The sequence below is a fragment of the Schistocerca serialis genome, chromosome 11 (assembly GCF_023864345.2).
Source record: "Schistocerca serialis cubense isolate TAMUIC-IGC-003099 chromosome 11, iqSchSeri2.2, whole genome shotgun sequence".
Classification (NCBI taxonomy): domain Eukaryota; kingdom Metazoa; phylum Arthropoda; class Insecta; order Orthoptera; family Acrididae; genus Schistocerca; species Schistocerca serialis.
This window is the reverse complement of record NC_064648.1, coordinates 156,965,485-156,991,752: the sequence shown is the minus strand read 5'-3', so window position 1 is coordinate 156,991,752 and position 26,268 is coordinate 156,965,485. Positions and strand designations below refer to the sequence as shown.

General features: G+C 40.3%; 1 protein-coding gene across 1 annotated transcript in view; it reads left to right on the top strand.

Annotated features, from left to right (window-relative positions):
- Positions 1 to 26,268, top strand: part of LOC126426830 (F-box/LRR-repeat protein 14-like) — a 624,998-nt gene that overhangs the window by 485,773 nt on the left and 112,957 nt on the right. The window contains exon 4 of the mRNA XM_050088854.1: positions 21,492 to 22,187. Coding sequence (XP_049944811.1) covers positions 21,492 to 21,776 — 285 coding nt within the window. The 3' untranslated portion in view covers positions 21,777 to 22,187. The remainder of the gene's footprint in view (positions 1 to 21,491; positions 22,188 to 26,268) is intronic.

Genomic DNA, 26,268 nt, shown 5'->3' with positions numbered 1-26,268 from the left:
AGTGTATTCATCTCTTGGTCTCCCTCTACGATTGTTACCCTCCACGCTGCGCTCCAATAATAAATTGGTGATCCTTTGATGCCTTAGAACATGTCCTGCCAACTGATCCCTTCTTCTAGTCAAGTTGTGCCACAAATTTCTCTTCTCCCCAATTCTATTCAATACCTTCTCATTCGTTGTGTTATCTAGTCATTTAATCTTCAGCATTCTTCTGTAGCACCACATTTTGAAAGCTTCTGTTCTCTTCTTGTCCAAACTATTTATCGTCCACGTTTCACTTTCATACATGGCCACATTCCATACAAATACTTTCAGAAATGATATAAAATGTAGACTGGCAATGGCAAGGAAAGTGTTTCTGAAGAAGAGAAATTTGTTAACATTGAGTATAGATTTAAGTGTCAGGAAGTCATTTCTGAAAGTATTTGTATGGAGTGTAGCCATGTATGGAAGTGAAACGTGGACGATAAATAGTTTGGACAAGAAGAGAATAGAAGCTTTCGAAATGTGGTGCTACAGAAGAAAGCTGAAGATTAGATGGGTAAATCACATAACTAATGAGGAAGTATTGAATAGGATTGGGGACAAGAGAAGTTTGTGGCACAACTTGACCAGAAGAAGGGATCGGTTGGTAGGACATGTTCTGAGGCATCAAGGGATCACCAATTTAGTATTGGAGGGCAGCATGGAGGGTAAAAATCGTAGAGGGAGACCAAGAGATGAATACACTAAGTAGATTCAGAAGGATGTAGGTTGCAGTAGGTACTGGGAGATGAAAAAGCTTGCACAGGATAGCGTAGCATGGAGAGCTGCATCAAACCAGTCTCAGGACTGAACACCACAACAACAACAACTTTCAGAAACGACTTCCTGACACTTAAATCTATACTCAATGTTAACAAATTTCTCTTCTTCAGAAACTCTTTCCTTGCCATTGCCAGTCTACATTTTAATCCTCTCTACTTCAACCATCGTCAGTTATTTTGCTCCCCAAACATCAAAACTCCTTTACTACTTTAAGTGTCTCATTTCCTAATGTAATTCCCCCAGCATCGCCCAATTTAATTCGACTACATTCCATTATCCTCGTTTTGCTTTTGTTGATGTTCATCTTATACCCTCCTTTCAAGACATTGTCCATTCCGTTCAACTGCTCTTCCAGGTCCTTTGCTGCCTCTGAGAGAATTACAATGTCATCGGCGAAACTCAAAGTTTTTATTTCTTCTCACTCCCTGCATTTTACCCCTGCCACCTTGAGAATTTGAAAGAGAGTATTCCAGTCAACATTGTCAAAAGCTTTCTCAAAGTCTACAAATGCTAGAAGCGTAGGTTTGCCTTTCCTTAATTTATCTTCTAAGATAGGTCGTAGGATCAGTATTGCCTCACGTGTTCCAACGTTTCTATGGATTCCAAACTGATCTTCCCCGAGGTCGGCTTCTACCAGTTTTTCCATTTGTCTGTAAAGAATTCGTGTTAGTATTTTGCAGCCGTGACTTATTAAACTAATAGTTCGGTAATTTTCACATCTTTCAACACCTGCTTTCTTTGGGATTGGAAATATTATATTCTTCTTGAAGTCTGAAGGTATTTCGCCTGTTTCATGCATCTTGCTCACCAGATGGTAGAGTTTTGTCAGGACTGGCTCTCCCAAGGCCATCAGTAGTTCTAATGGAATGTTGTCTACTTCCGGGGGCCTTGTTTCGACTCAGGTCTTTCAGTGCTCTGTCAAACTCTTCACGCAGTATCTTGTCTCCCATTTCATCTTCATCTACCTCCTCTTCCATTTCCATAATATTGTCCTCAAGTACATCGCCCTTGTATAGACCCTCTATGTACTCCTTCCACCTTTCTGCTTTCCCTTCTTTGCTTAGAACTGGGTTTCCATCAAAGCTCTTGATATTCACGCAAGTGGTTCTCCTTTCTCCAATGGTGTCTCTGATTTTCCTGTAGGCAGTATCTGTCTTATCCCTAGTGGTATGTGCCTCTACATCCTTACATTTGTCCTCTAGCCATCCCTGCTTAGCCATTTTGCACTTCCTGTCGATCTCATTTTTAAGACGTTTGTATTCCTTTCTGCCTGCTTCATTTACTGCATTTTTATATTTTCTCTTTCATCAACTAAATTCAGTATTTCTTCTGTTACCCAAGGGTTTCTACTAGCACTTGTCTTTTTACCTATTTGATCCTCTGCTGCCTTCACTATTTCATCCCTCAAAGCTACCTATTCTTCTTCTACTGTGTTTCTTTCTCCCATTCCTGTCAGTTGTTCCCTTATGCTCTCCCTGAAACTCTGTACAACCTCTGGTTCTTTCAGTTTATCCAGGTCCCATGTCCTTAAATTCTCACCTTTTTGCAGTTTCTTCGGTTTTAATCTACAGTTCATAACCAATAGATTGTGGTCAGAGTCCACATCTGCTCCTGGAAATGTCTTACAATTTATAACCTGGTTCCTAAATCCCTGTCTTACCATTATATAATCTGTCTGATACCTTTTAGTATCTCCAGGGTTCTTCCATGTATCATGTTAGTATAGTGCTATTTAATTTTTCATGAGATGCTTTATCCAGCTAAGCAGTAAGGAAACTTTGCCAGTAAAAACTTCATGCTACTTTTAGAATTTTCATTTTGCCACAAATGTGCTGTATGGAAAAGCCTTGGTTTTTTTCCCTTGTGCATTTTTGGCAATGTCAGTGAAGAGAGGAAAAAAATCAGTGCACTGTACGATGATAAGTCTTCACAGTAGTCTAACTTGTCATGAAATAATATTACTGCAAATAAAACTCAAAGTTAATTTCTACTCAGTTTGCAGACTCTGATAATATGCCAACAGTAACTACCTGGATTATTTTCTATTTAATAGAAAACAGCAGTGTTGAATAAATTTTTATATTTTTTTAGTCAAGGTGCAATAGTCACAAATTTCAGTACAGTTGACATACCATTCCTTTTTCTGTACAGAGAATGCCAGAGACAAAACAATACATTTGTATCTTTCATATTTAACACTAAATTACACTTTATACATTGACAAAATGGCCGAGCATCTCAAGTTACATTTTTTTTCATGTATAAAGTATTGTCTTTTCCATCTCACAAAAGAGAGATTATTCTTTTTAACACAGTTTATGCCTTTTAATGTCTGTTGGTATCACTGCCTGATGCTACCAGTCCACTAGTGCCATCTGTCGGCCAATGGCTCCATTCTGTCAATCCATCATACTCTTCCAGTTGTCATTGCTGCCCACATGAGGCACCACCACATCGTTGGTCTGGCATTAACTATGTATTGTCATGAAATACAAAATTATAAAATATGAATCAAATATGGTCTTGCAGGCAGGAAGAGAAAACCATAGCTTATTAGTATGAAAAAGAAGACGTAAAATAAAAATTTTGTGAGTGAACACTAATGTTCCTTCACAGTGTCTTTAGTCTAAACATGATCACTTGCTGGTTGAAACCATTTATGGCATTGCAAAATGCTCTTATGATAGAATAAGGAAAAATAAAAGAACTGGTTGTTTGAATTTGTCATTACTGACACTAAGTACAGTATCCATGATATATCATAACTAGAACCTGTATTCTTACAGATGGTAAAGTCTTAAAATGTGCTTGCATTCAAGCAGTATTTCATATTTAAGCATGCACATTGTAGCAGCAAAACAATAAAAATATTTGGTATGAAAATAACTTTCTTTATTTGTTTTTATTTTCTTCTAAAATAGGATACAACAGCCATATCTCCAAATTTTTGCCACGTAGTCTCTTGCATTTCTCAGACAGAACATTTTTGTACATGGAAAATGACCTTTCTATATCACAAGAACTGACAGATGTGTATTGAAATGAAGAAATTTTGGACAAGTCATATCATTTTCACTGTGGTAGGGTCTGCACCTGTGATGAATTTTTTGAAAAATTTCATGATGCCCTCAGCTGCGGTTCTTTTTATTTCAGATACAATGTGTCTTGAAAGGAGGATATAAGATGAACATCAACAAAAACAAAACGAGGATAATGGAATGTAGTCAAATTAAATCGGGGGATGCTGAGGGGATTAGATTAGGAAATTAGACACTTAAAGTAGTAAAGGAGTTTTGCTATTTAGGGAGTAAAATAACTGATGATGGTCGAAGTAGAGAGGATATAAAATGTAGACTGGCAATGGCAAGGAAATCGTTTCTGAAGAAGAGAAATTTGTTAACATCGAGTATAGATTTAAGTGTCAGGAAGTCGTTTCTGAAAGTATTTGTGTGGAGTGTAGCCATGTATGGAAGTGAAACATGGGCGATAACCAGTTTGGACAAGAAGAGAATAGAAGCTTTCGAAATGTGGTGCTACAGAAGAATGCTGAAGATTAGATGGGTAGATCACGTAACTAATGAGGAGGTATTGAATAGGATTGGGGAGAAGAGAAGTTTGTGGCACAACTTGACTAGAAGAAGGGATCGGTTGGTAGGACATGTTTTGAGGCATCAAGGGATCACAAATTTAGCATTGGAGGGCAGCGTGGAGGGTAAAAATCGTAGAGGGAGACCAAGAGATCAATACACTAAGCAGATTCAGAAGGATGTAGGTTGCAGTAGGTACTGGGAGATGAAGAAGCTTGCACAGGATAGAGTAGCATGGAGAGCTGCATCAAACCAGTCTCAGGACTGAAGACCACAACAACAGCAACAACAATTGTACACTTTCAGCTTTAGGCCATTTTCAAGTATTTTATGGACTATTTTTTATGTCGTGTATGTCATTGCTCGTATGACTCCATGTTATGCTCATAAAATAAATCCAAGATGTTTTACACTATTTTAGGAGCGCTTATATTTTTTTGTTAACTTCAAAAATTCAGAATCAGGATTTGATGTAATAACTTTTATTTTTTATGTTTTGCTGCAACACTCACTTTTCCACGGAATGATTGCAAAGATTTTTCAACCTCTTCGATACTTGTTGGAATTCCACCAATTACCTGTGGCTTCCAACGTATTGCTGCTGACAAATGCACAAAATCTGATTTGATGTAAGTTGGGTCATTCTTCAAAGGTGTTTTCTTGAATGCCACTTCCACAAACTGCATTTAATGTTTTTCAGTAGAATGAAGCAAACAGGTGTTAACTTCAATAAATTTGTGGGTATTTACGGTTTCTTACCAACTTATCTTCATCAAAATTATCATAGTAAAAGATGGTGGGATTCATTCAGGTACTCCATCTGGTTAAAATAGGATGCGGTGGCGCAGGTGCTTTTAAGGATACCTTCAGTAGGAAAAAAGTCAGCGCGTGATTTTAATTAATGCTGTCTGACTTATCAAACCTTTGTTTTTTGTGTGTCTATTTACCTTATTTGTCGAGGATATCAGCTTATTCACATTGTCATGTGTTAGAGTCACTGTGTCAGCTAAACAGTGTATCATGTGGGCTAAACATGTAATATGCTTTAGTGTATTAGGATAAAATAATTATGTTCCTTACCGTAACAATATATGAGACAGCATCACTTAATTACAGTATGACCCTACTTTCATTTACATTTTTTGACACAAAATGTATTGTTTTCCATTGACATCCACCCATCTGAACCTGGGGCGCTCAAGCTCATTACGAGTTAACAGACTGCAACAAAAATTTGTAGAATTACTGATGTTTCGCACTTTCAGCATAATTCATATAGCAAAAATGTTAATAATCTTGCTGTCATGCAAGTTATTGCAGTGTATGTTCTGAGGCCAGATAAATGATACAGTATGCAATATAACTGTCTAACTTCATGCAGGTGTGTCGCCAAAATTGTCAGAATATGCATTTACTCCCCAAATGGCAAAATCGTGCAAACGTGGCTGCGTCACACATTTGCATGTAAATCTGGGCATTAATCATATCTAATAGTATAAACTGACTAGAGTGAAAGAAGCAAAATTGTCCCAGTAGATATGGGTCCACAAATGAGCTGTCTTCAGTATCAAATATTGTCCAAGCTGGTACAAATGTATTTCAGATGTAAGCTTTTCAATTTTGCTATAGAAATGTATCATCTATCAAACCTCTGAGAAGGCTTGGCAAAATTGATTTGACCCTTTCTGCAGTTTCCATCTGTTTGTCAGCAACACTGTCGGCATCTGAAGCCTTTCAAGACTGTAAGAGAGCAACAGATTTCGCATGAACATCATTCTGGCAGAATGGACACAGTTATTGTGAGCTTTCTTCATTTGGATGCTTTTTCTTTATCAAGAGTTCATTCCTTTAACCTTTATCCGGAGGGTCTCCAAAACAAACAAAAACCTTTTCTAGTGCAAAAACACGTGGTTTGTATTGAAACAAAAATGATGTTGTTGCTTCAGTCTGAAGACTGCTTTGATGAAACTCTCCATGGTAGTCTATCTTCTGCCAGCCTCTTCATCGCTGAATGAACTGTTGCAACATAACCCCATTTGTACCTACCTCCTGTAGTCCAGCCGAGGTCTCCCTTTACAGCTTTTATCCCCCCACAATTAACAGGCTGATGATGCCTCAAGATGTTTTGTGTCAACTGATCTCTTCTTTTAGTCAAATTGTGCCACAAATTTCTTTTCTCACTGATTCAGTTCAATACATCCTCATTAGCTATGCCATCTGCCCATGTAACCTTCAGCAGTCTTGTGTAGCACTGCACTTTGAAGGCTTCTGTTCTCTCCTTGTGTGAATTGCATATCGTCAACATTTTCCTTCCGTACAAAGCTACACTCCAGACAAATGCCTTCAGAAAAATTACTTCCTAAATCTTAAACATATATTCAGCATTCAAAACTTCATCTTTTTCAGGAACACTTTTCTTACTATTGCCAGTTTGCATTTTATATCCTCTCTACTTCAGCTAGCATTAGTTATTTTGCTGCCCAAAATGTTTTAACTCATCTACTAGTTTTAGTGTTTCATTTTCTCACTGCATGACCTGATTCAAAGTGACCATACATTCCACACCCTCATTTACTTTTCTTGCTGTTCATCTTATAATATCTTTTCAAGACACTAACCATTCCATGTAGATTAAAATTGAAGAAACTGCAAAAAGGTGGGAATTTAAGGAGATGGAACCTGAATAAACTGACTAAACCAGAGGTTGCACAGGGTTTCAGGGAGAACATGAAGGAACAATTGACAGGAATGGGGGAAGGAAATACAGTAGAAGAAGAATGGGTAGCTTTGAGGGATGAAGTAGTGAAGGCAGCAGAGGATCAAGTAGGTAAAAAGACGAGGGCTAGTAGAAACCCTTGGGTAACAGACGAAATATTGAATTTAATTGATGAAAGGAGAAAATACAAAAATGCAGTAAATGAAGCAGGCAAAAAGGAATACAAACGTCTCAAAAATGAGATCGACAGGAAGTGCAAAATGGCTAAGCAGGGCTGGCTAGAGGACAAATGTAAGGATGTAGAGGTCTATCTCACTAGGGGTAAGATACATACTGCCTACAGGAAAATTAAAGAGACCTTTGGAGAAAAGAGAACCACTTGCATGAATATCAAGAGCTGAGATGGAAACCCAGTTCTAAGCAAAGCAGGGAAAGCAGGAAGGTGGAAGGAGTATATAGGGGGTCTATACAAGGGTGATGTACTTGAGGGCAATGTTATAGAAAGGGAAGATAATGTAGATGAAGATGAAATGGGAGATACGATACTGCGTGAAGAGTTTGGCAGAGCACTGAAAGACCCGAGTCGAAACAAGGCCCCCAGAGTAGACAACATTCCATTAGAACTACTGGCGGACTTGGGAGAGCCAGTCCTAACAAAACTCTACCATCTGGTGAGCAAAATGTATGAGACAGGCAAAATACCCTCAGACTTCAAGAAGAATATAACAATTCCAATCCCAAACAAAGCAGGCGTTGACAGATGTGAAAATTACTGAACTATCAGTTTAATAAGTCACGGCTGCAAAATACTAATGCAAATTCTTTACAGACGAATGGAAAAACTGGTAGGAGCCAACCTCGGGGAAGATCAGTTTGGATTCTGTAGAAATATGGGAACACGTGAGGCAATACTGACCCTACGACTTATCTTAGAAGCTAGACTAAGTAAAGGCAAACCTACGTTTCTAGCATTTGTAGACGTGAAGAAAGCTTTTGACAATGTTGACTGGAATACTCTTTCAAATTCTGAAGGTGGCAGGGGTAAAATACAGGGAGTGAATGGCTAATTACAATTTGTACAGAAACCAGATGGCAGTTATAAGAGTCGAGGGACATGAAAGGGAAGCAGTGGTTGGGAAGGGAGTGAGACAGGGTCGTAGTCTCTCTCCGATGTTATTCAATCTGTATATTGAGCAAGCAATAAAGGAAACAAAAGAAAAATTCGGAGTAGGTATTAAAATCCACGGAGAAGAAATAAAAACTTTGAGGTTCGCCGATGACTTTGTAATTCTGTCAGAGACAGCAGAGGACTTGGAAGAGCAGTTGAACGGAATGGACGGAGTCTTGAAAGGAGGGTATAAGATGAACATCAACAAAAGCAAAATGAGGATAATGGAATGTAGTCGAATTAAGTCGGGTGATGCTGAGGGAATTAGATTGGGAAATGAGACACTTAAAGTAGTAAAGGAGTTTTGCTATTTGGGGAGCAAAATAACTGTTTCCAGAATGAAATTTTCACTCTGCAGCGGAGTGTGTGCTGATATGAAACTTCCTGGCAGATTAAAACTGTGTGCCCGACCGTGACTCGAACTCGGGACCTTTGCCTTTCGCGGGCAAGTGCTCTACCAACTGAGCTACCAAAGCACGACTCACGTCCGGTACTCACGGCTTTACTTCTGCCACTATCTCGTCTCCTACCTTCCAAACTTTACAGAAGCTCTCCTGCGAACCTTGCAGAACTAGCACTCCTGAAAGAAAGGATATTGAAAGTTTCATATCAGCGCACACTCCACTGCAGAGTGAAAATTTCATTCTGGAAACATCCCCCAGGCTGTGGCTAAGCCATGTCTCCGCAATATCCTTTCTTTCAGGAGTGCTAGTTCTGCAAGGTTCGCAGGAGAGCTTCTGTAAAGTTTGGAAGGTAGGAGACGAGATACTGGCAGAAGTAAAGCTGTGAGTACCGGACGTGAGTCGTGCTTTGGTAGCTCAGTTGGTAGAGCACTTGCCCGCGAAAGGCAAAGGTCCCGAGTTCGAGTCTCGGTCGGGCACACAGTTTTAATCTGCCAGGAAGCTTCAAAATAACTGTTGATGGTCGAAGTAGGGAGGATATAAAATGTAGACTGGCAATAGCAAGGAAAGTGTTTCTGAAGAAGAGAAATTTGTTAACATCGAGTATAGATTTAAGTGTCAGGAAGTCATTTCTGAAAGTATTTGTATGGAGTGTAGCCATGTATGGAAGTGAAACATGGACGATAAATAGTTTGGACAAGAAGAGAATAGAAGCTTTCGAAATGTGGTACTACAGAAGAATGCTGAAGATTAGATGGGTAGATCACATAACTAATGAGGAGGTATTGAATAGAACTGGGGAGAAGAGGAGTTTGTGGTACAACTTGACTAGAAGAAGGGATCGGTGGGTAGGACACATTCTGAGGCATCGAGGGATCACCAATTTACTATTGGAGGGCAGGGTGGAGGGTAAAAATCGTAGAGGGAGACCAAGAGACGAATACACTAATCAGATTCAGAAGGATGTAGGCTGCAGTAGGCACTGGGAGGTGAAGAAGCTTGCACAGAATAGAGTAGCATGGAGAGCTGCATCAAACCAGTCTCAGGACTGAAGACCACAACAACAACAACAACAACAACAACAACAACCATTCCATTAATCCACTCTGCCGAGTCCTTTGATATCTGTGACACAATAACAGTGGCATCAGTTAGTCTCAAATTTTTTTTTTTATTATCTTTTCTGCTGGAACTTTAATTCTCTCTTTATGTACATGGTTTCTAACAAGGAATCATCAGTGTTCAGGGAGATGATAAGATGCTCGTCCAGAGCAAAAAAATGTAGTAAAGATTGACTCTAAAGTGCATAAGTCAGGAGCCACGAGTACTTGTTCATCTTCATGATTGTGAAACAAATCCCTTGTACTGAACAAGTGCCCATGGCTACTAGCCTTTTTTGTTTCGAATCGCTATTCCTGTCAAACCCTGAATATTGACCATTCCGCCTGGGACACTCTGTATTTTGTTGGTTCCTTGACTCCTTGCTCAGTGTACCAGTTGAATAGCATTGGGGATAGGCTACAGCCCTGTCACACTCCCTTTTTAATCACTGCTGTCCTTAAATAGGACATGATAATATTTAACAATGTGACCTTACAGTATGGACAGATTTGCTGAAGAAAACCATGAGAACACATTAATATCTTCCAGAATACTTACAAGACTGTATCACTTTGGTAGAATTGATCACAAGTAAATTCTCTGCATAATTGCTAAAGGGCACTCATAAGTTGTTTGTCAAAAAATTACTAGTCATAAAATGGTTGAAAAATTGCCACAATTTATTTTTACCCAGTTTTCACCTCACATAGCACACACAGTCTTGAAATTTTAACATTGTGTGGAGCACAAAACATTGTGCATCTGATCCGTGTACCTTATTTGTGTTACTACTAGTTTAAATTTTAAGTCACTTTAAATTTGTCCCAATTGCGCTAGAGCTCACATAATATTTTAGAGCCATTTACAGAAAGCCATGTGAAACCACAAGTTCTGTGTATCCTGAGGGAAAATTATGCAAAGTTCAATTTTATTGTATACAGAACATATGTGCAAAATTTCATCAGTTTGCAAATGGTTAGCTGTGGGCCACTGACCCACTTGATGTGGAACAACTCTCTAACAAACAAATAATTTCACTTAATCTGAAATTGTGACATTACAATTCTGGGGGCACTATATGATCAGAGACCATAGCCATGAGAGAGCACTGTAAAGTTACAGAATTGGAAAATACTTAGAAAAATATGAGGATCCTCACAAGGAAATGGAAGTTGGATGAAGAGAAGAACATCTGACTAGCGAATAGAGAAGCTAACTAACACTGTACAAAAGAGGTTCTGAAAATTCTATGACCACATTTATAGAATTGACAAAAATACATCTATCACAATAATATTCAACATTATTATCCCTAAGAAAGTGAAAATCAACTGGCGAGTTGAAACTAGGGGAGATTTGGAAGACAGGATCATCACAGTAAAAACAGTTATAAATCATCTAGCCTCTGGAGCACTTGATAATGAAAAACATATTTATGGAGAAGCTTTAATATAAGAGTCAGAGGAATGGAATGAAAAAGTGTTATGAATTTATGAAGAGGTCTTGGGAGGGTAAGAAGGCAGAACGCATCAAGCCGAGTGCCAGATTAAAAGCACTCCTTAAGCAGACAAATGGAAGAAAGGGGAAGGCAGAGGGTACTCGATGAGTCAGTGGAAGAGGTCAGGCCACCAGTATTTCTTCCTTACTGCAACACAACTACCAGCAAGGCACGATGTGTTCTGCAGAGGTATGGCTTCAAATAGTGTTTTGATGCAGTGTCATAGATCTGAGAGTTTTCAGTGAAGCTAGTCCTCTTTCATCATCATGAGTTGGTTAGTTTCAGTTAAAATCAAACAATGAAAAATTGAGCATGGAATGTAATAATATTGTTGGTTTCACTTAATTTTTACAAATGACCTACTTCAACAAATAGCAGACAAAATGAACAGGTATGCTACAGTAAAAGTAACAATAGTGACCCTGCTTCCACAGTGTTCAGTATGGTGGGACTGGAGAAACGTTACTGCAGAAGAAATGAAATGCTTCCATGGTGTGCTACTGAATATGGCATTACAAAAGTGTAAAAACATGCAGGACAGTTTTTAACAGAACCATTGAAACAGAATGTGCAACTCACAGGAATGATGCAGGCCAATAACAAGAATCTTCCAGCTATGATCAAGAAAGGAGTTGTACATATAAAGAAACATGAGATAAAATGCCTCTGCTATTACAAAATGATGGCTCTGGCATGGAGGATAAACAAACTGTTGCCATGCTTTCTACAAAAGCAGATAACTCAGTGTTCACTTATAGAAAGGGGAAAAGGAAGGAAAGGGGAGAAATAATTAAACCAAATGTGATTATTAATTTTACTTTGAAGATGGGCAGAGATGATTGATCTGACCATTCTTTTCCCAGTTATGATTTTGTAATGAGTGAGAAGTCTCCTGTGGTGGTGAAAACAGTATTTTTAGTTGTTGGAGGTAGGACCCACACAATAACCACTGTGGAAAGAGAAGTCTTGACAACACTGTCTCACAATGCAGTCTGTAAAAGTGTTGTAAGAGACTTGGTTGTTGAAGAAAGAGTGAAAAGAATACAAGGACAGAAATGAGGACATTGTTCAACCTCTGGTGACATGACGTGCTTAAACGTAAAGTTGTCTGCCTTTGGAATGAATGCATCACTGATTCTGCATGTCAGGGATCCGATAGTTTATTTGTGGAGGTACGTGGCATCAGATGTCTACACACAGGTCATGTAATTCGTGTAAATAATGGGCCATTGATTTTCATACATGGTGATGGCCACCCAGATGGGTTCCGTAGGATTTACATTATATCTGAGCCAGTAAAACATTGCACTTGACAGTTCACATTATGTCAAGTTAGGTTGGCTATACTGCAATAGCAATGTTGCAACAGCAGCCTCTACATACATAGCAGACGATACGGATTTCCATTCCACCTCGTAAATGTACGCTACTGGGCAATAACAATTTGTTTTTGAGTTGCTACCACAAGACAGAAAATAAACAACTGCATTATACCGTAGATACAAGTATAACATTGCACACACCTTCGATAATGGAGCAAAGAAATACAGGAAATAAACGTTTGATGATGACCGATATCTTGGAAACAGTATGGTACATAGTTTACAAAATAAATAATAACTGAGGTTGTAGCTTCTCACCCTACATTTTATTATGACATTGATGCAATAAATAACTAATTTTCATAGCTTTTCACTCATCAATTTATGGTGACAATGACACAATTGCATCCAGCTCCCCATCATCACTGTTGTTGGAATCAGAGGTGAAACCATCTTCATCGTTGTCATCACCAAGATAAATCACTAGCTGTTCATGGTTACCAGTGATACCTTCCAATGTCTGTGCTGCTCGAATAAGTTTTCAATGTGCTCGACCTTTTTTTCTGCATCAGGCTGCATCCTCAGTCACAAGAGCTTCATGCAACAGCGTTTCCACCTCTAGTATTGTAAAGGACTTATTATTGTTTTTTATATATGTCTTCACATCACTCCATACTAACTCAATGCGATTGAAATGGCAGTGATATTGTGGCATCCTTATTACAGTATGATGCTGCTCCTTGGTGATTTCGTCCACTATGTAAGTAGGCATCATTGGCTTATTTTCATTAACAAGCAAATATAACAAAAACTTCGTCATGCTGATATCTGCACCAATATTTTGTGCCTGTAACCACTGCACCATAACTTCTTTGTGGTCATTTGTTGTTGTGGCCTTGTTCATTATCACTGAATGTCCATCACAATTGTTGTAGGAACTGAAAACTATTTTAAAAGGTGTTCCATAAAATTTCGAGCTTCTTCTAATATGTGACTGCATGCCTGAAATTTTATGGAACAGTCTTTGTGCCACGAAAATAGGAAGATGTTTTAAAAGGTTCCTGAACCACTCAACAAATCATGTGTGACCCATGTCCTCATGGTAACTACCTGTCTTTTTCGACCAAAAAGCTAAGAGTGTGTCAGGAACAAAACCACTGGAAAAAACTGCATGGACCACAATTAATCTAGCTCCTCTTACCATTGTGTGATGACCACTACTGCTTGGAGTGTCATGCATCCATCATTTACTGACAGCTTCCCTGGCATTAACCCATGTTTTGTCTAGCCATATTATGGAATTAATGTCTGTGCCCCGCGTTGCTGGCTTTGTTTTGTGTGTACATAAGCAACATATATTGTGGTTGGTTTCTCCTGTGTGATTGCATTGTTCTATGCTTTGTGCAAGAATATGCTTTGAACTGTTACAGTATGCATCTTTTCTAACAGGACTTTCCATCCATCTAGCACTTTGTAATGGAAACCCATACTTTTCAGCACAATTTTCAATGAAGTTTTCCCACCCCTGAAAAGTTCACTTTCTTTTAACGATAATTGCAACTTTGCTATGGTAGGCTACTCTTGCCTGCTGCAGTAAGCATAAAGATGACTCAAATACCATCACTCTGAAAGGAATCCAAGTCTGTTGGGGGGGGGGGGGGGGGGGTGAGGCTGCCTTTTCTTCTTTCCAGGAGTTAGTAAAATTACATTATCCAATCCAGACGCCTCTGAATCATTACGGCCTGCATCTCCATCTCTCAACTTTTGCAGTATCACCCCCTTACCTGTTACTGTTCTTCCAATAAGTCTAAGAGTTTTTCCTGTGTGTTTTACTACTTTATTGGCAGGAACCGATGGCCGTCCGTGAATACTTACATATTCTCTCCCTGCTCATAAAACTCAATAGTTCTCTGTAATAACTCCAGTGCCTGGCTGTTTAGCGGCACATCTTGACACAACATATTGTACGAATGATCTCTTTTCTGTGACTTTTTTCTCATGTCAGAATTTCCTGAAGCATAGAACAATGCAATCACTCAGGAGAAACCAACCACAATATATGTTGCTTATGTACACACAAAACAAAGCCAGCAATGCGGGAGCTTTGACGTCATGACAGGAAGTGATTACTGCACTGGGACTGATTCATGCCACACACCTGGCACCACATGCTTCTCAACCTTCACTCGGTAAACTGTTATCCTGCCAACCTGAAACACACATATCAAGGGCAAAGTTTCACCGGCCTCAGTATAGACAAATTTGGTCGCCGAGATATCAACCTGAGTTCACTATAATGCTCCTTAAATGACTGTACACGTTTCTGGCTCCAAGACATGGACAATCATACTGCTGGAAGATGACATCGCTGTTGGGGAAGACACTGAGCATGAAGGGAAGCAGGTGGTTTGCAGCTGTCAGCATGTCTCTGATTACTACCACAGGTCCCGAGCAAGCTCAGGAGAATATCTCCCACAGCATAACACTGCTCTCATCAGACTGCATCCGTGGCATGCTGCACGTTTCGAGCCGCAATTCGCCTCAGTGGTGGCATTTGTCGAGTCGACCGTCAACCTAATGTAGCAAAAATATGATTCATTCTGACATGTTTCCGTTGACCGATGGTCGAATCCTGATGGTCTTGTACCCACTGCAATTCACTGCAGCTGTAATTGATGATGTCGTTAGGTCAACATGTGAACATGTAGGGGTGGTCTACTGCAGAGTTCCACGTTCAACAGTGTACGATGAACAGTGTGCTCTGAAACAATTGTGTGTGCACCACCATTGTGCTCTTTTGGCAGAGATGCCACAGATCACCAGCTATCCTACTTTACTGGCAGACAGGCCTTCGAAACCCACATTCTGTGAAGAGTTGTTGACATCCCACCATTTAGCACCTAGTGGTAGGTTCACTGTCCTCCTGCCTCTTTCCACAGGTGCTCATTACAGTAGCTTGTGAACATTTGACCAGTTTCATCATTTTTGAGATACTCTTTGACAGTCTCTGCATAATGATAATAACCTGCCTTTTGTCAAAGACACTTATCTCAATGGATTTCCCTGTTTGTAGCCCGTATCTCCACTCGGGTGATTCTGCGTCCAGATCTGCTCCACTTACATACCTTTCTTACCGCATTATGTTCCCGCAATGACACCAGGTCGCATCCAACATCGTGGTGGGCAGTGGTTACAATGTTTTGAATGATCAGTGTACTCGCAATATATATTTTATCGTAATAGGTGCTGGAAATGTCCTTCATGTCCTGGAACAAACATCTCAATACGTTTCTTCATGTTAGCTGCTACTTTTTGGATGGTCACTACACTTATGCGGTATATTACACCTTTTCCATTGTGCTTCAGTTGGTCAGTTGTGTGAAAGCTGTTATTATAGACAGTATCCTTGACTTTTCCCCAAAGAAAAAAAGGTTGCAGAGAGATAAATCTGGGGATCTAGGCAGCCACAGATCATGTAAAATAACGTCCCCCCAAAGAACTTGCACAACATTATCGTGCTGCTATTCACCTCGTGCACTGTTGCAGTATTTTGCTGCAGCCAACAATATCATTCATTGTCCACTAACATAGCAGTAAACTGCATGATCATGTCATGGTAAAGTTCAGCTGCTATTATTTCCAAGAAAAAGTTGGGCCTACAATTCTTTTGGATGAAATTGCACACCAAACTCCAACATTCTGTGAATGTAGCGGGATCTCTTGGAAAACATGAGGACTTCCTGAACTCCAATATCTGTCCTTCTGATGGATTACATAGCCACATAGATGAAACCATGCTTCATCAGAGTAGAAAACAGAATCCATCACCAAAACACTGTTGTGAGTAAGGTGCAAGAATCATTGACAGTAATGTAGACTTTCTCCGCTTATCGGGTTCTGGAAGTTCATGCAAAATGTGAAAGCGACAAGGCAGAGTTTCAGCTACTTTGTGAGTTTCAGCTTCTTTGTTGCTTTGTGAACACTCCTGTAAGACATTCCAGTTTGCTGAGACAGTCTTCATATTGACTTCCATGGTGAAAGTAACAATGAAGCTCATTATTTTCCAATGAGGCATCGCTAAAGACTGAAGTCCGGCCAGAACATTCACATTCATACACACTTCCAATTGTCAGTCATTCTGAAACAAGCTACTGTGTGCGAAATCATTGATTTGTTAGGCAGCCTTGTTTTAGGAAAAGCTACAGTAAAGTTTCCCTGACATTTTGAGAAAGATTTTGAGTTGAAGTAACTTTGAAGAATGAACACATGTTCAACGTGGGAAAAACTCGTGTTCATTTGCACACAGCTAACTCAGCACTGCGATCAAAAGGGCAGAAAATTACTTGGATATCATTTGTTGTGCATCTCCCATAAAGTCATCCGGTGCCAACACAATCATTTCTGGCAGTAAGAAATTATATTTTCCACCACACTATTTTTTTTTTTTTTTTTAATTTAGCCGCGTGTAATTTCTGTATAATGAAACATTATTTAAAGTGAACAGGCCAATTGAATAAACAAAAAATTGCTGAAAATTTCACTAGTAGTTTTTAATGACAACACATTTCTTTGTTCTGCTAACAGAGGTAATACAGATTAGATGTGTAGCATTATATATATTCTGTGATACATAGCAATTTTTGCATGTGCAGCAATTGCCTATGGAAATTGTGTATATTACATACCTTACACTGATTGCATACACATACACATACACATATTCCTCCTTCAGGAAAAGGCAGCAAGGGACAGAAAAGGACACCAGATGCACTCGGTGTGTATGGCTGGGAGTCTCATTCAACATGTTGAAGAGGCTATTTCAGCAGCCATTGAGGGAACGGGGTGCATCCAGCTGCAGATTGTGCTGCAGGTCAGAACAAATGATACCTGTCGTCTGGGCTCCGAAGTCATTTTTGGGTCATTCCAGTGATTGGCAGAGATGGTTGAGAATACTAGCCCTGTGTGTGGAGTTGCAATGAAGCTCATAATTTGCAGCATTGTTCTTCCCAGGACTGATCGTGGCCCTTTGCTTCTGAGTTGAGCGGAAGGACTGAACCAGAGACTTCAAAAGTTCTGTGACAAGCTAGGCTACTACTTCCTGGACTTGCGCCATAGGGTTGAAAACTGGAGGCTCCCCCTAAATGGGTCGGTGTGCACTACACATCAAATCAGAGGCTGAGCGTGTGAAACCTGCTTGCACTTTTCTCACTTTACGTACTGAAAGCTTTGAATAAAGGCTGCCAGATAGATGCAGTATTTCTGAAAAGTATTTCACTCAGTATCACTCCTATGCTTATTGTCAAAAGTATGATCATATGGGGTATCAAGCAGAATTTGTGACTGGAGTGAGGATTTTTTGGTAGGGAGGACACAGCATGTTATCTTGGAGTAATTATCAGATGTAGAAGTAACTTTGGGTGTGCCCCAGGAAAGGGTGTTGGGACTCGTGCTCTTCATCTTATATATTAATGACACTGCGGAAAATAGTAAAATCAGGCTTTTTGCAGATGATGTACTTATCTATAATGAAAGAAGCTGCGTAAATGTTCAGTCAGATTGTGATATGAGTTCAACGTGGTGCAAAGACTGGCAACTTGCCCTAATGTTCAGAAATGTAAAATTTTGCACTTCACAAAATGAGAAAAGATAGCGTTCTATGACTAAAATAGCAGTGACTCACTGTTGGTATCAGCAAACTTATACAAATACCTGGGAGTAATACTTTGTAGGAATATAAAATGGCATGATCACATACGCTCAGTTGTGGATAAAGCAGATAGTAGACTTCGGTTTACATTGGGGAAGTGTAATCATTCTACAAAAGAGACTGCTTACAAATCACTTGTGTGACCCATCCTAAAATACTGCTCAAGTGTGTGGGACCCATACCAGATAAAAGGGGATATTGAACATATACAGAGAAGGGCAGCACGAATAGTCACAGGTTTGTTTAGTCATGGTAGAGTGTTACAGAGATACTGAAGGAACTGAAATGGCAGACTCTTGAAGATGGAGGTAAACTATCCTGAGAAAGTCCATTAACAAAGTTTCAAGAACCAGCTTTAAATGGCTACTTGAGGAATATACTACAACCTCCTATGTATCGCTCGCACAGGAAATGTCAGGAAAGATTAGAATGATTACTGCACGCACAGAGGCATTCAAACAATCAGTCTTCCTCTGCTCCATATATGAATGGAACAGGAAGAAACCCAAATAACTGGTACAGTGGGATGTACCACCTCAAGGTGGTTTGCAGAGTATAGATGTAGATGTAGATTTAGATTGATCCTATAGTCATATTCTGCATGATTATTATGAAATATCTTCATTTGCATATGCTAAAAGGCATTATATGTAAGGCAGGTGGCAGTATAATGATATGAAATTCGCATATGCATAAACACCACAGCTAATGTCTGAAACTAGTCTGTAAAATAAACTACTACCAAGAGCAAAATTCTTAAGGCAAATACCAAGAAACAGCTTACATCAAACAATTATTACTAATATGGCACATTTTCAATGAAAATTGTGGTTCACAAAAGTTCTTTCAGTTAACAAAGCTCACAGAAATCTGAGAGTTTGTTTACATCAAATTTTGTCAAAGATTAGCAACAAATAGTGCTTCAACAGTTTTCAGCCCCAGGCTGCGTCTCTTTGGAACATAAGCCTCGCCATCTAGTTCTGTTTTTCCACCATCTTTTTGTGTTCACTCTAGTCCAGTACTCACCTCTTTTTTGAGCACACTCCTCTACACCTTTCAGCCATCTGATATCTATTCCTTTTTCTTCCTCTTAGTCGTTTCCTTCACATCTCCATTTCATGTATCTTCTTCTTTCCATCTTCTTTAAGTGCCTGTACATACATACATGACATGGAAAGAAATAGAAATGGCACTGGACGAGATGAAAGGTGGAAAGGCACCAGATGCAGAAAAAACAAATGTCGAAATGTTGAAGGCAGCAGGGGAAGTTGCAAAACAGTGGTTGTATCATGCGGTTTGGTGGAATAAGAAGACTCCAGAAGGTTGGAAGAGGGCACTAACTGCCCCTGTGTTCAAGAAGGGAAATAGGAAGGATAGTAGAAATTACAGAGGAATCATTCTGATACCATAATGTGCCAAGGTATATGAGAAAATCCTGGAGAGCAAAATTCGAACAAGCATTGAGAACAAATTGATAGAGGAACAGCATGGCTTCAGACTTGGGAGGTCAACTATTGGCTTCACATTTGCAGTGAGGCAGCTCAAGGAGCACAACTATGAATTTGGGGAAGACCTCGTGATGGTCTTTTTCGTTAAGGCATTCGACAGAGTGTGTAGAAGAAATGTCTGGAAAGCACTAGAAGAAAAAAAGGAGTGGAGAAAAGACAATAAGCAGAGTGGAGGAGATGTGCTGTGGAAGTCTGAGTTGTGCGAAAGTGGGAAATAAAAGGATGGATTGGTTTAGCAAACAAATTCTGTTAAACATTGCAGTGCATAGTCATGTCTCCTCTTCATTGCAGTCATGGATGAGATAATGGCTAATGTGGCAAAAATAAATAAATAAAAAAACTGGCAAAGACAAGATGAAAGCAGTGGTGCTTGTGGATGACTTGATGATCTGGGGAAACAGGAAGGAGGAGATTAAAGAACAGCTGGATGCTTGAGAAGAAACTGTGAGAAAGTAAGGAATGAAATTTAATGTAAACAGTTGTGAGATCCTCCTGGTTACAACTAGAAAGAAACAGACTGACTAGCAGAATAAGAATTGCAGGTGAACAATTGAAATGGAGAGTATCAAGTACTTGTGAAGTGTGATAGAAGAAGATGGAAGAAATGAGAGAGATCAGTGAATGTGGCAGACAGGCAGAAGCATTCCTGCGAAGTGTTTGGAGCCTATTTGGAACAAAGACATAGTACAAAAAACAAAGTAACACACACATACACACGACTGCAGTCTTGGGCAACTGAAACCACACACACAAAAAAGAAAGTAGAAGTTACTGCATCCCAATACTGATCTCTGCGTCTGAAACATGGGAAATAAAGAAAAGAGATGTAAGCATATAACAGATTACACGCATGTGAAATGAAGTTCCTTTGAAGTAGGATTGGAGTAACAAGAAGACGCAGGATGAGGAGTGAAAAGGGCAAGGGAAATAGTTAAAGAGGAACCCTTGCAGGGTGGGATGGAAACAGTTTTTAGTCTAATAGAATGATATTCGTACTTGCAAATTTGTTTTTGGGTTTTAGGACTCTTTACATGTGTCATTTAAAGGAAATGCTTCAGGCTTTGATTCGACCTTTCCATTGTTCTCACAGTATGAGCAGTTTTTATGAGGCCTAACGTACTAGTTGCCACACACACACACACACACACACACACACACACACACACACACACACACACACAAACACATGTGGCATGACACATCTTCGTGCGAACAGCCTGACTTAAAAGATAATGCACTATAAAGTTATTCCATGCTTTCAATGTTAACATTTTAACAGAAAATATTTTCAGTTATAACTCTTTTTTAATAAAACTAAATAATTTTTAATTACGAGGTGCGACCTGCGCAACGTCTCGCTGGACGCCGTGCTGGGGTCACTGCCGCAGTTGGAGGAGCTCGTCCTGTCGGGGACGTCGGTCGTGGGTGGCCAGTCGTGTGCCGCCAGCCTGCCGCCTGGCCTGGCCGAGCTGCACCTGTCGTGGTGCGCGTGGGTGGACGCGGCAGTCGTGCGGGAGCTGCGGCACCTGGGGCGGCTGCGTGCCCTGCGCCTCTCGCCTTGCGGCGGTGTAGTCGGCTGGCAGCAGCTGGCCGCGGACCTGCTGCCGCACCTCCTCGCTCTCGAGCGACTCGACGTGTCGGGCTTGGGCGGCAGTACGGGGGACGGCGTGCGCGACCTGTCGTTCCTGCGGCACTGCCCGCAGCTGCGCACCCTGGACGTGGGCGAGAATGCCGGCCTGCCGCCCGCCGCCTACTCCGACCTGCGGCACGCGTCCGGCCTCCGGCACCTCGACCTGCACGGGTCCGACTTGGAGGGTGTGCCGCTGCAGGAGACGGTGGGACGGCTGTCTGAACTCGAGACACTCACCGTTTACGGGTGCCGGGGTGTCGGACAGGAGGAACTGCAACGGCTCACCACATTCCTGCCGAAACTTATAATAAAGGGCAAGGTGCGGCCATGATATGTGCCTTCGCGTCGAATGTCGTGTGCACTCGCGTGGCCAAAGAAAATTTGCTCCTTTACATCCTGTATGCATTTGTGTCAAAATGTCACGTTATGTAATTGATGTAATATCACGGATGCAAAGGTATTGGGAACAATACTGAAATACTATTTATTCTTATCATAAGGCGAATTTCAAAGCTATCTTCAGACTATACGCAGATAGCAAACATTTAAAGATATTACACAACAAATAAAAGCAAACAAACTAAACCCAACAGAATATTTGTTGCCCAGTAACAAACTGATAAGAAAAGAAGTTCTTTTCCCTTTGTGAAAAAGTACCTACTACATAATAAAAAGGAGGTATCTTCTGGTTGCTGTTGTGAAATGGAAATGCTTCATGTACTGTGACAGTTATTTACGAACTGTGAGTATAGCATGCAAAACTCTTTCAGAGTAGTTTGATTAGCACAGTAACACTGTTTAAAACATTTTGGAACAACACGGTTATGATATGTCGTAAAATTTATTTGGAGTGCACTCACAGCACCTTGCTTCTGGTAAGCCAGAATTAAAATAAAGTCGCAGCTTACATCTTTGCCTTCATCAAATCTGCAGCAGTTCTACTCAGATGATTTAGTTTGTAAACCAGAAATAATAAAAAAAGGTTTTACTCAAGGTGATAAAGGATCGTGCTCCAGTGCTCTTCACCATCATTGCAATAATTTGTTTTGCTTCAATTTGCTTCTTAGTAAATCATCTAAATTGGTTTCATCTTCCAGTACAGCTATAAAAAAAAAGGACAGAATTATACTCATTTTGTTTAGCCAAACTGCTGGTTCACTAATTTCACTGCTTGAAAATACTTTCGCTAATCCCAAAATAATTACTGCTGCTCTTGCATCAAAAATGTATTATGTGAAAATGGTGAACACCCAGTAATAAACTTGTGACAAAAGATATTCAAAGCCAAATTTTTTATCATACCGAAAGAATAATTCCTTCACTGGGAGGGGAGAGAAATGATTTTGGGGAGCTTAAAAAGGCAGGACAAGTTGCTCAAACCCCAGGAAGATAGAAAGCCACCTGTAGTGAGGATGAGAGATGGAATGTATGAAGGGGGCCAGGGGGGTGAGGGCACAACAGAGAAAACAGGCAGTGAGCATAATTTGAGCTCAAAAGAAATCGGATATCATGAATGGAATGCTGACCACCATTGAATTTGAAAAGATTGATTTTGTGAAACCTGGCTTATGCTTTTCTCGACATAACATCCTGAAAGCCATTGATAAATTCGGAAGTAAAGTTCTATGTTCTGACTTGGCAGAAAATCCTAAGAAATTTTATCAAAACAAAATGTCCAGACACTCTGTGACCAAAATCGTACTTAACAGAGGATGACAGACTAAAGGCCGAAATACTAAATGTCTTTTTTTCAAAAGCTGTTTCACAGAGGAAGACTGCAATGTAGTTCCTTCTCTAGATTGCTGCACAGGTGACAGAATGGTAGATATCGAAATAGATGACAGAGGGATAGAAAAACAATTAAAATCGCGTAGCGTTCCAAAAGATTGGAAAAGGGCACAGGTCATCCCCGTTTTCAAGAAGGGACATCGAACAGATGTGCAGAACTATAGACCTATATCTGGAACGTTGATCAGTTGTAGAATTTTGGAACACGTGTTGTGTTCGAGTATAATGACTTTTCTCCAGACTAGAAATTTACACTATAGGAATCAGAGTATGGGTTTCGAAAAAGATGATCGTGTGAAACCCAACTCACACTATTCGTCCACGAGACTCAGAGGGCCATAAACACGGGTTCCCAGGTAGATGCCATGTTTCTCGACTTCCGCAAGGCATTTGATACAATTCCCCACTGTCGTTTAATGAACAAAGTAAGAGCATATGGACTATCAGACCAATTGTGTGATTGGATTGAAGAGTTCCTAGATAACAGAACGCAGCATGTCATTCTCATTGGAGAGAAGTCTCCCAAAAGTAAGAGTGATTTCAGGTGTGCCACAGGGGAGTGTCGTAGGACTATTGCTACTCACAATTTATATAAATTACCTTGTGGATGACATCGGAAGTTCACTGAGGCTTTTTGCGGATGATGCTGTAGTGTATAGAGAGGTTGTAACAATGGAAAATTGTACTGAAATGCAGGAGGATCTGCAACGTATTGGCATGGTGCAGGGAATGGCAATTGAATGTCAATGTAGACAAGTGTAATGTGCTGTGAATACATAGAAAGAAAGATCCTTTATCATTTAGCTACAATATAGCAGGTCAACAACTGGAAGCAGTTAATTCCATAAATTACCTGGGAGTAGGCATTAGGAGTGATTTAAAATGGAATGACCATATAAAATTAATTGTCGGTAAAGCAGATGCCAGAATGAGATTCATTGGAAGAATCCTAAGGAAATGCAATCCGAAAACAAAGGAAGTAGGTCACAGTACACTTGTTCGCCCACTGCTTGAATATTGCTCACCGGTGTGGGATCCGTACCAGATAGGGTTGATAGAAGAGATAGAGAAGATCCAACGGTGAACAGCACTCTTCGTTACAGGATCATTTAATAATCGTGAAAGACACCGACAATCTTTCTTTCCACGAACAATACGAGACTGGAATAGAAGGGAGACCCGATAGATGTACTCAAAGTACCCTCTGCCACATACTGTCAGGTGGCTTGCGGAGAATGGATGTAGATGTAGATCAAGGGAGTCAGGTAGGTGCATAACTTCCAAAAGACATTTGACTCAGTACCATAGATGTGCTTATTAAAGACAGTACAATCATACGGGGATAGAATGAATTTTGTGACTGGGTTGATAATTTCATGGTGGAGAGTACACTGCATGTTATTTTTGATGGATAATTATCAACAAATGTGAAAGAAACTTTAGGTGTGCCCAAGGGAAGTGTATTGGGATCCTTTCTGTTTGTGTTGTTCAAGTTTTGTAGCTTAATAATGGCAACTATTTATGTACAACTTATACATAATAGATATATGTTTCAAAGTTTTACTGTCCTTCAATGTTGTCACTAGCATTGTGTATAATGCATTGCCAGTCATGTGAAAGTCATAGGATACACTTAGCAGTGCATGTTGTGTCGGTAATTTGAATGGAACCGTCTACCTCTGCTCAAAGTATCTCTGTGGCACTTCTACAGCAAATCCTGTGAAGTGCTTCCATCAGTTTAGGAATCGAGGTGAAGTTCTGAGGGCTGAAGTATGGGGAGTTTGGTGGATTGTACATCACTCCACAGCCCTATTCATCGAAAAAAATCTGTCACATCTTGAGCCACATGTGACAGAGCACTGTCCTGCAAAATGATGGGTGGGTCCTGCAGAAACTGTCACCACTACTTCTTCTAAACTGTTCATTTTTCGAACACAGTCTGCAATCAGCTGAGAGAAAGAAGCATACATTATCTGAGCTCAGGAAAACTAGTATGGGGTGGGAAGATCAAAATACAGTGTGTGGTGTAACAGGCTCTGAAACACCTCGAGTCGAGCTGTAGAGCGTGCTCGACAATTGGGTACTCAGTGTCCCCAAGGCAGATAGTTGTTTTATGTCTGTTAATGTACTCAGCCAGTTTAATGGTGGTCACGACTATACAGGGTGATTTTTTTCCACCGTGTTCGAACTCTAGAAATTGATCCATGTGAGGATATGGAATAAAAATGGTCTAATGAACGTATGTCTGGAAATGCATGGTTTCAATACCAGAGACTATTTATTTAATCATACTCTGTTCATGAGACTACAGCCTAATACGCACTGTACAAGGTTCATTCAAGTTCTAAGGCCTCTGATTTTTTTTCTAATTAACTACTCACCCGAAATCGATGAAACTGGCTTTACTTCTCGACGTATTCGCCCTGCAGACGTACACATTTTTCACAATGCTGACGCCATGATTCTATGGCAGTGGCGAAGGCTTCTTTAGAAGTCTGTTTTGACCACTGGAAAATCGCTGAGGCAATAGCAGCACGGCTGGTGAATTTGCGGCCACGGAGAGTGTCTTTCATTGTTGGAAAAAGCCAAAAATCACTAGGAGCCAAGTCAGGTGAGTAGGGAGCATGAGGAATCACTTCAAAGTTCTTATCACGAAGAAACTGTTGCGTAACGTTAGCTCGATGTGCGGTTGCATTGTCTCGGTGAAACAGCACACGGGCAGCCCTTCCCGGACGTTTTTGTTGCAGTGCAGGAAGGAATTTGTTCTGCAAAACATTTTCGTAGGATGCACCTGTTACCGTAGTGCCCTTTGGAACGCAATGGGTAAGGATTACGCCCTCGCTGTCCCAGAACATGGACACCATCATTTTTTCAGCACTGGCGGTTACCCGAAACTTTTTTGGTGGCGGTGAATCTGTGTGCTTCCATTGAGCTGACTGGCGCTTTGTTTCTGGATTGAAAAATGGCATCCACGTCTCGTCCATTGTCACAACTGACGAAAAGAAAGTCCCATTCATGCTGTCGTTGCGCGTCAA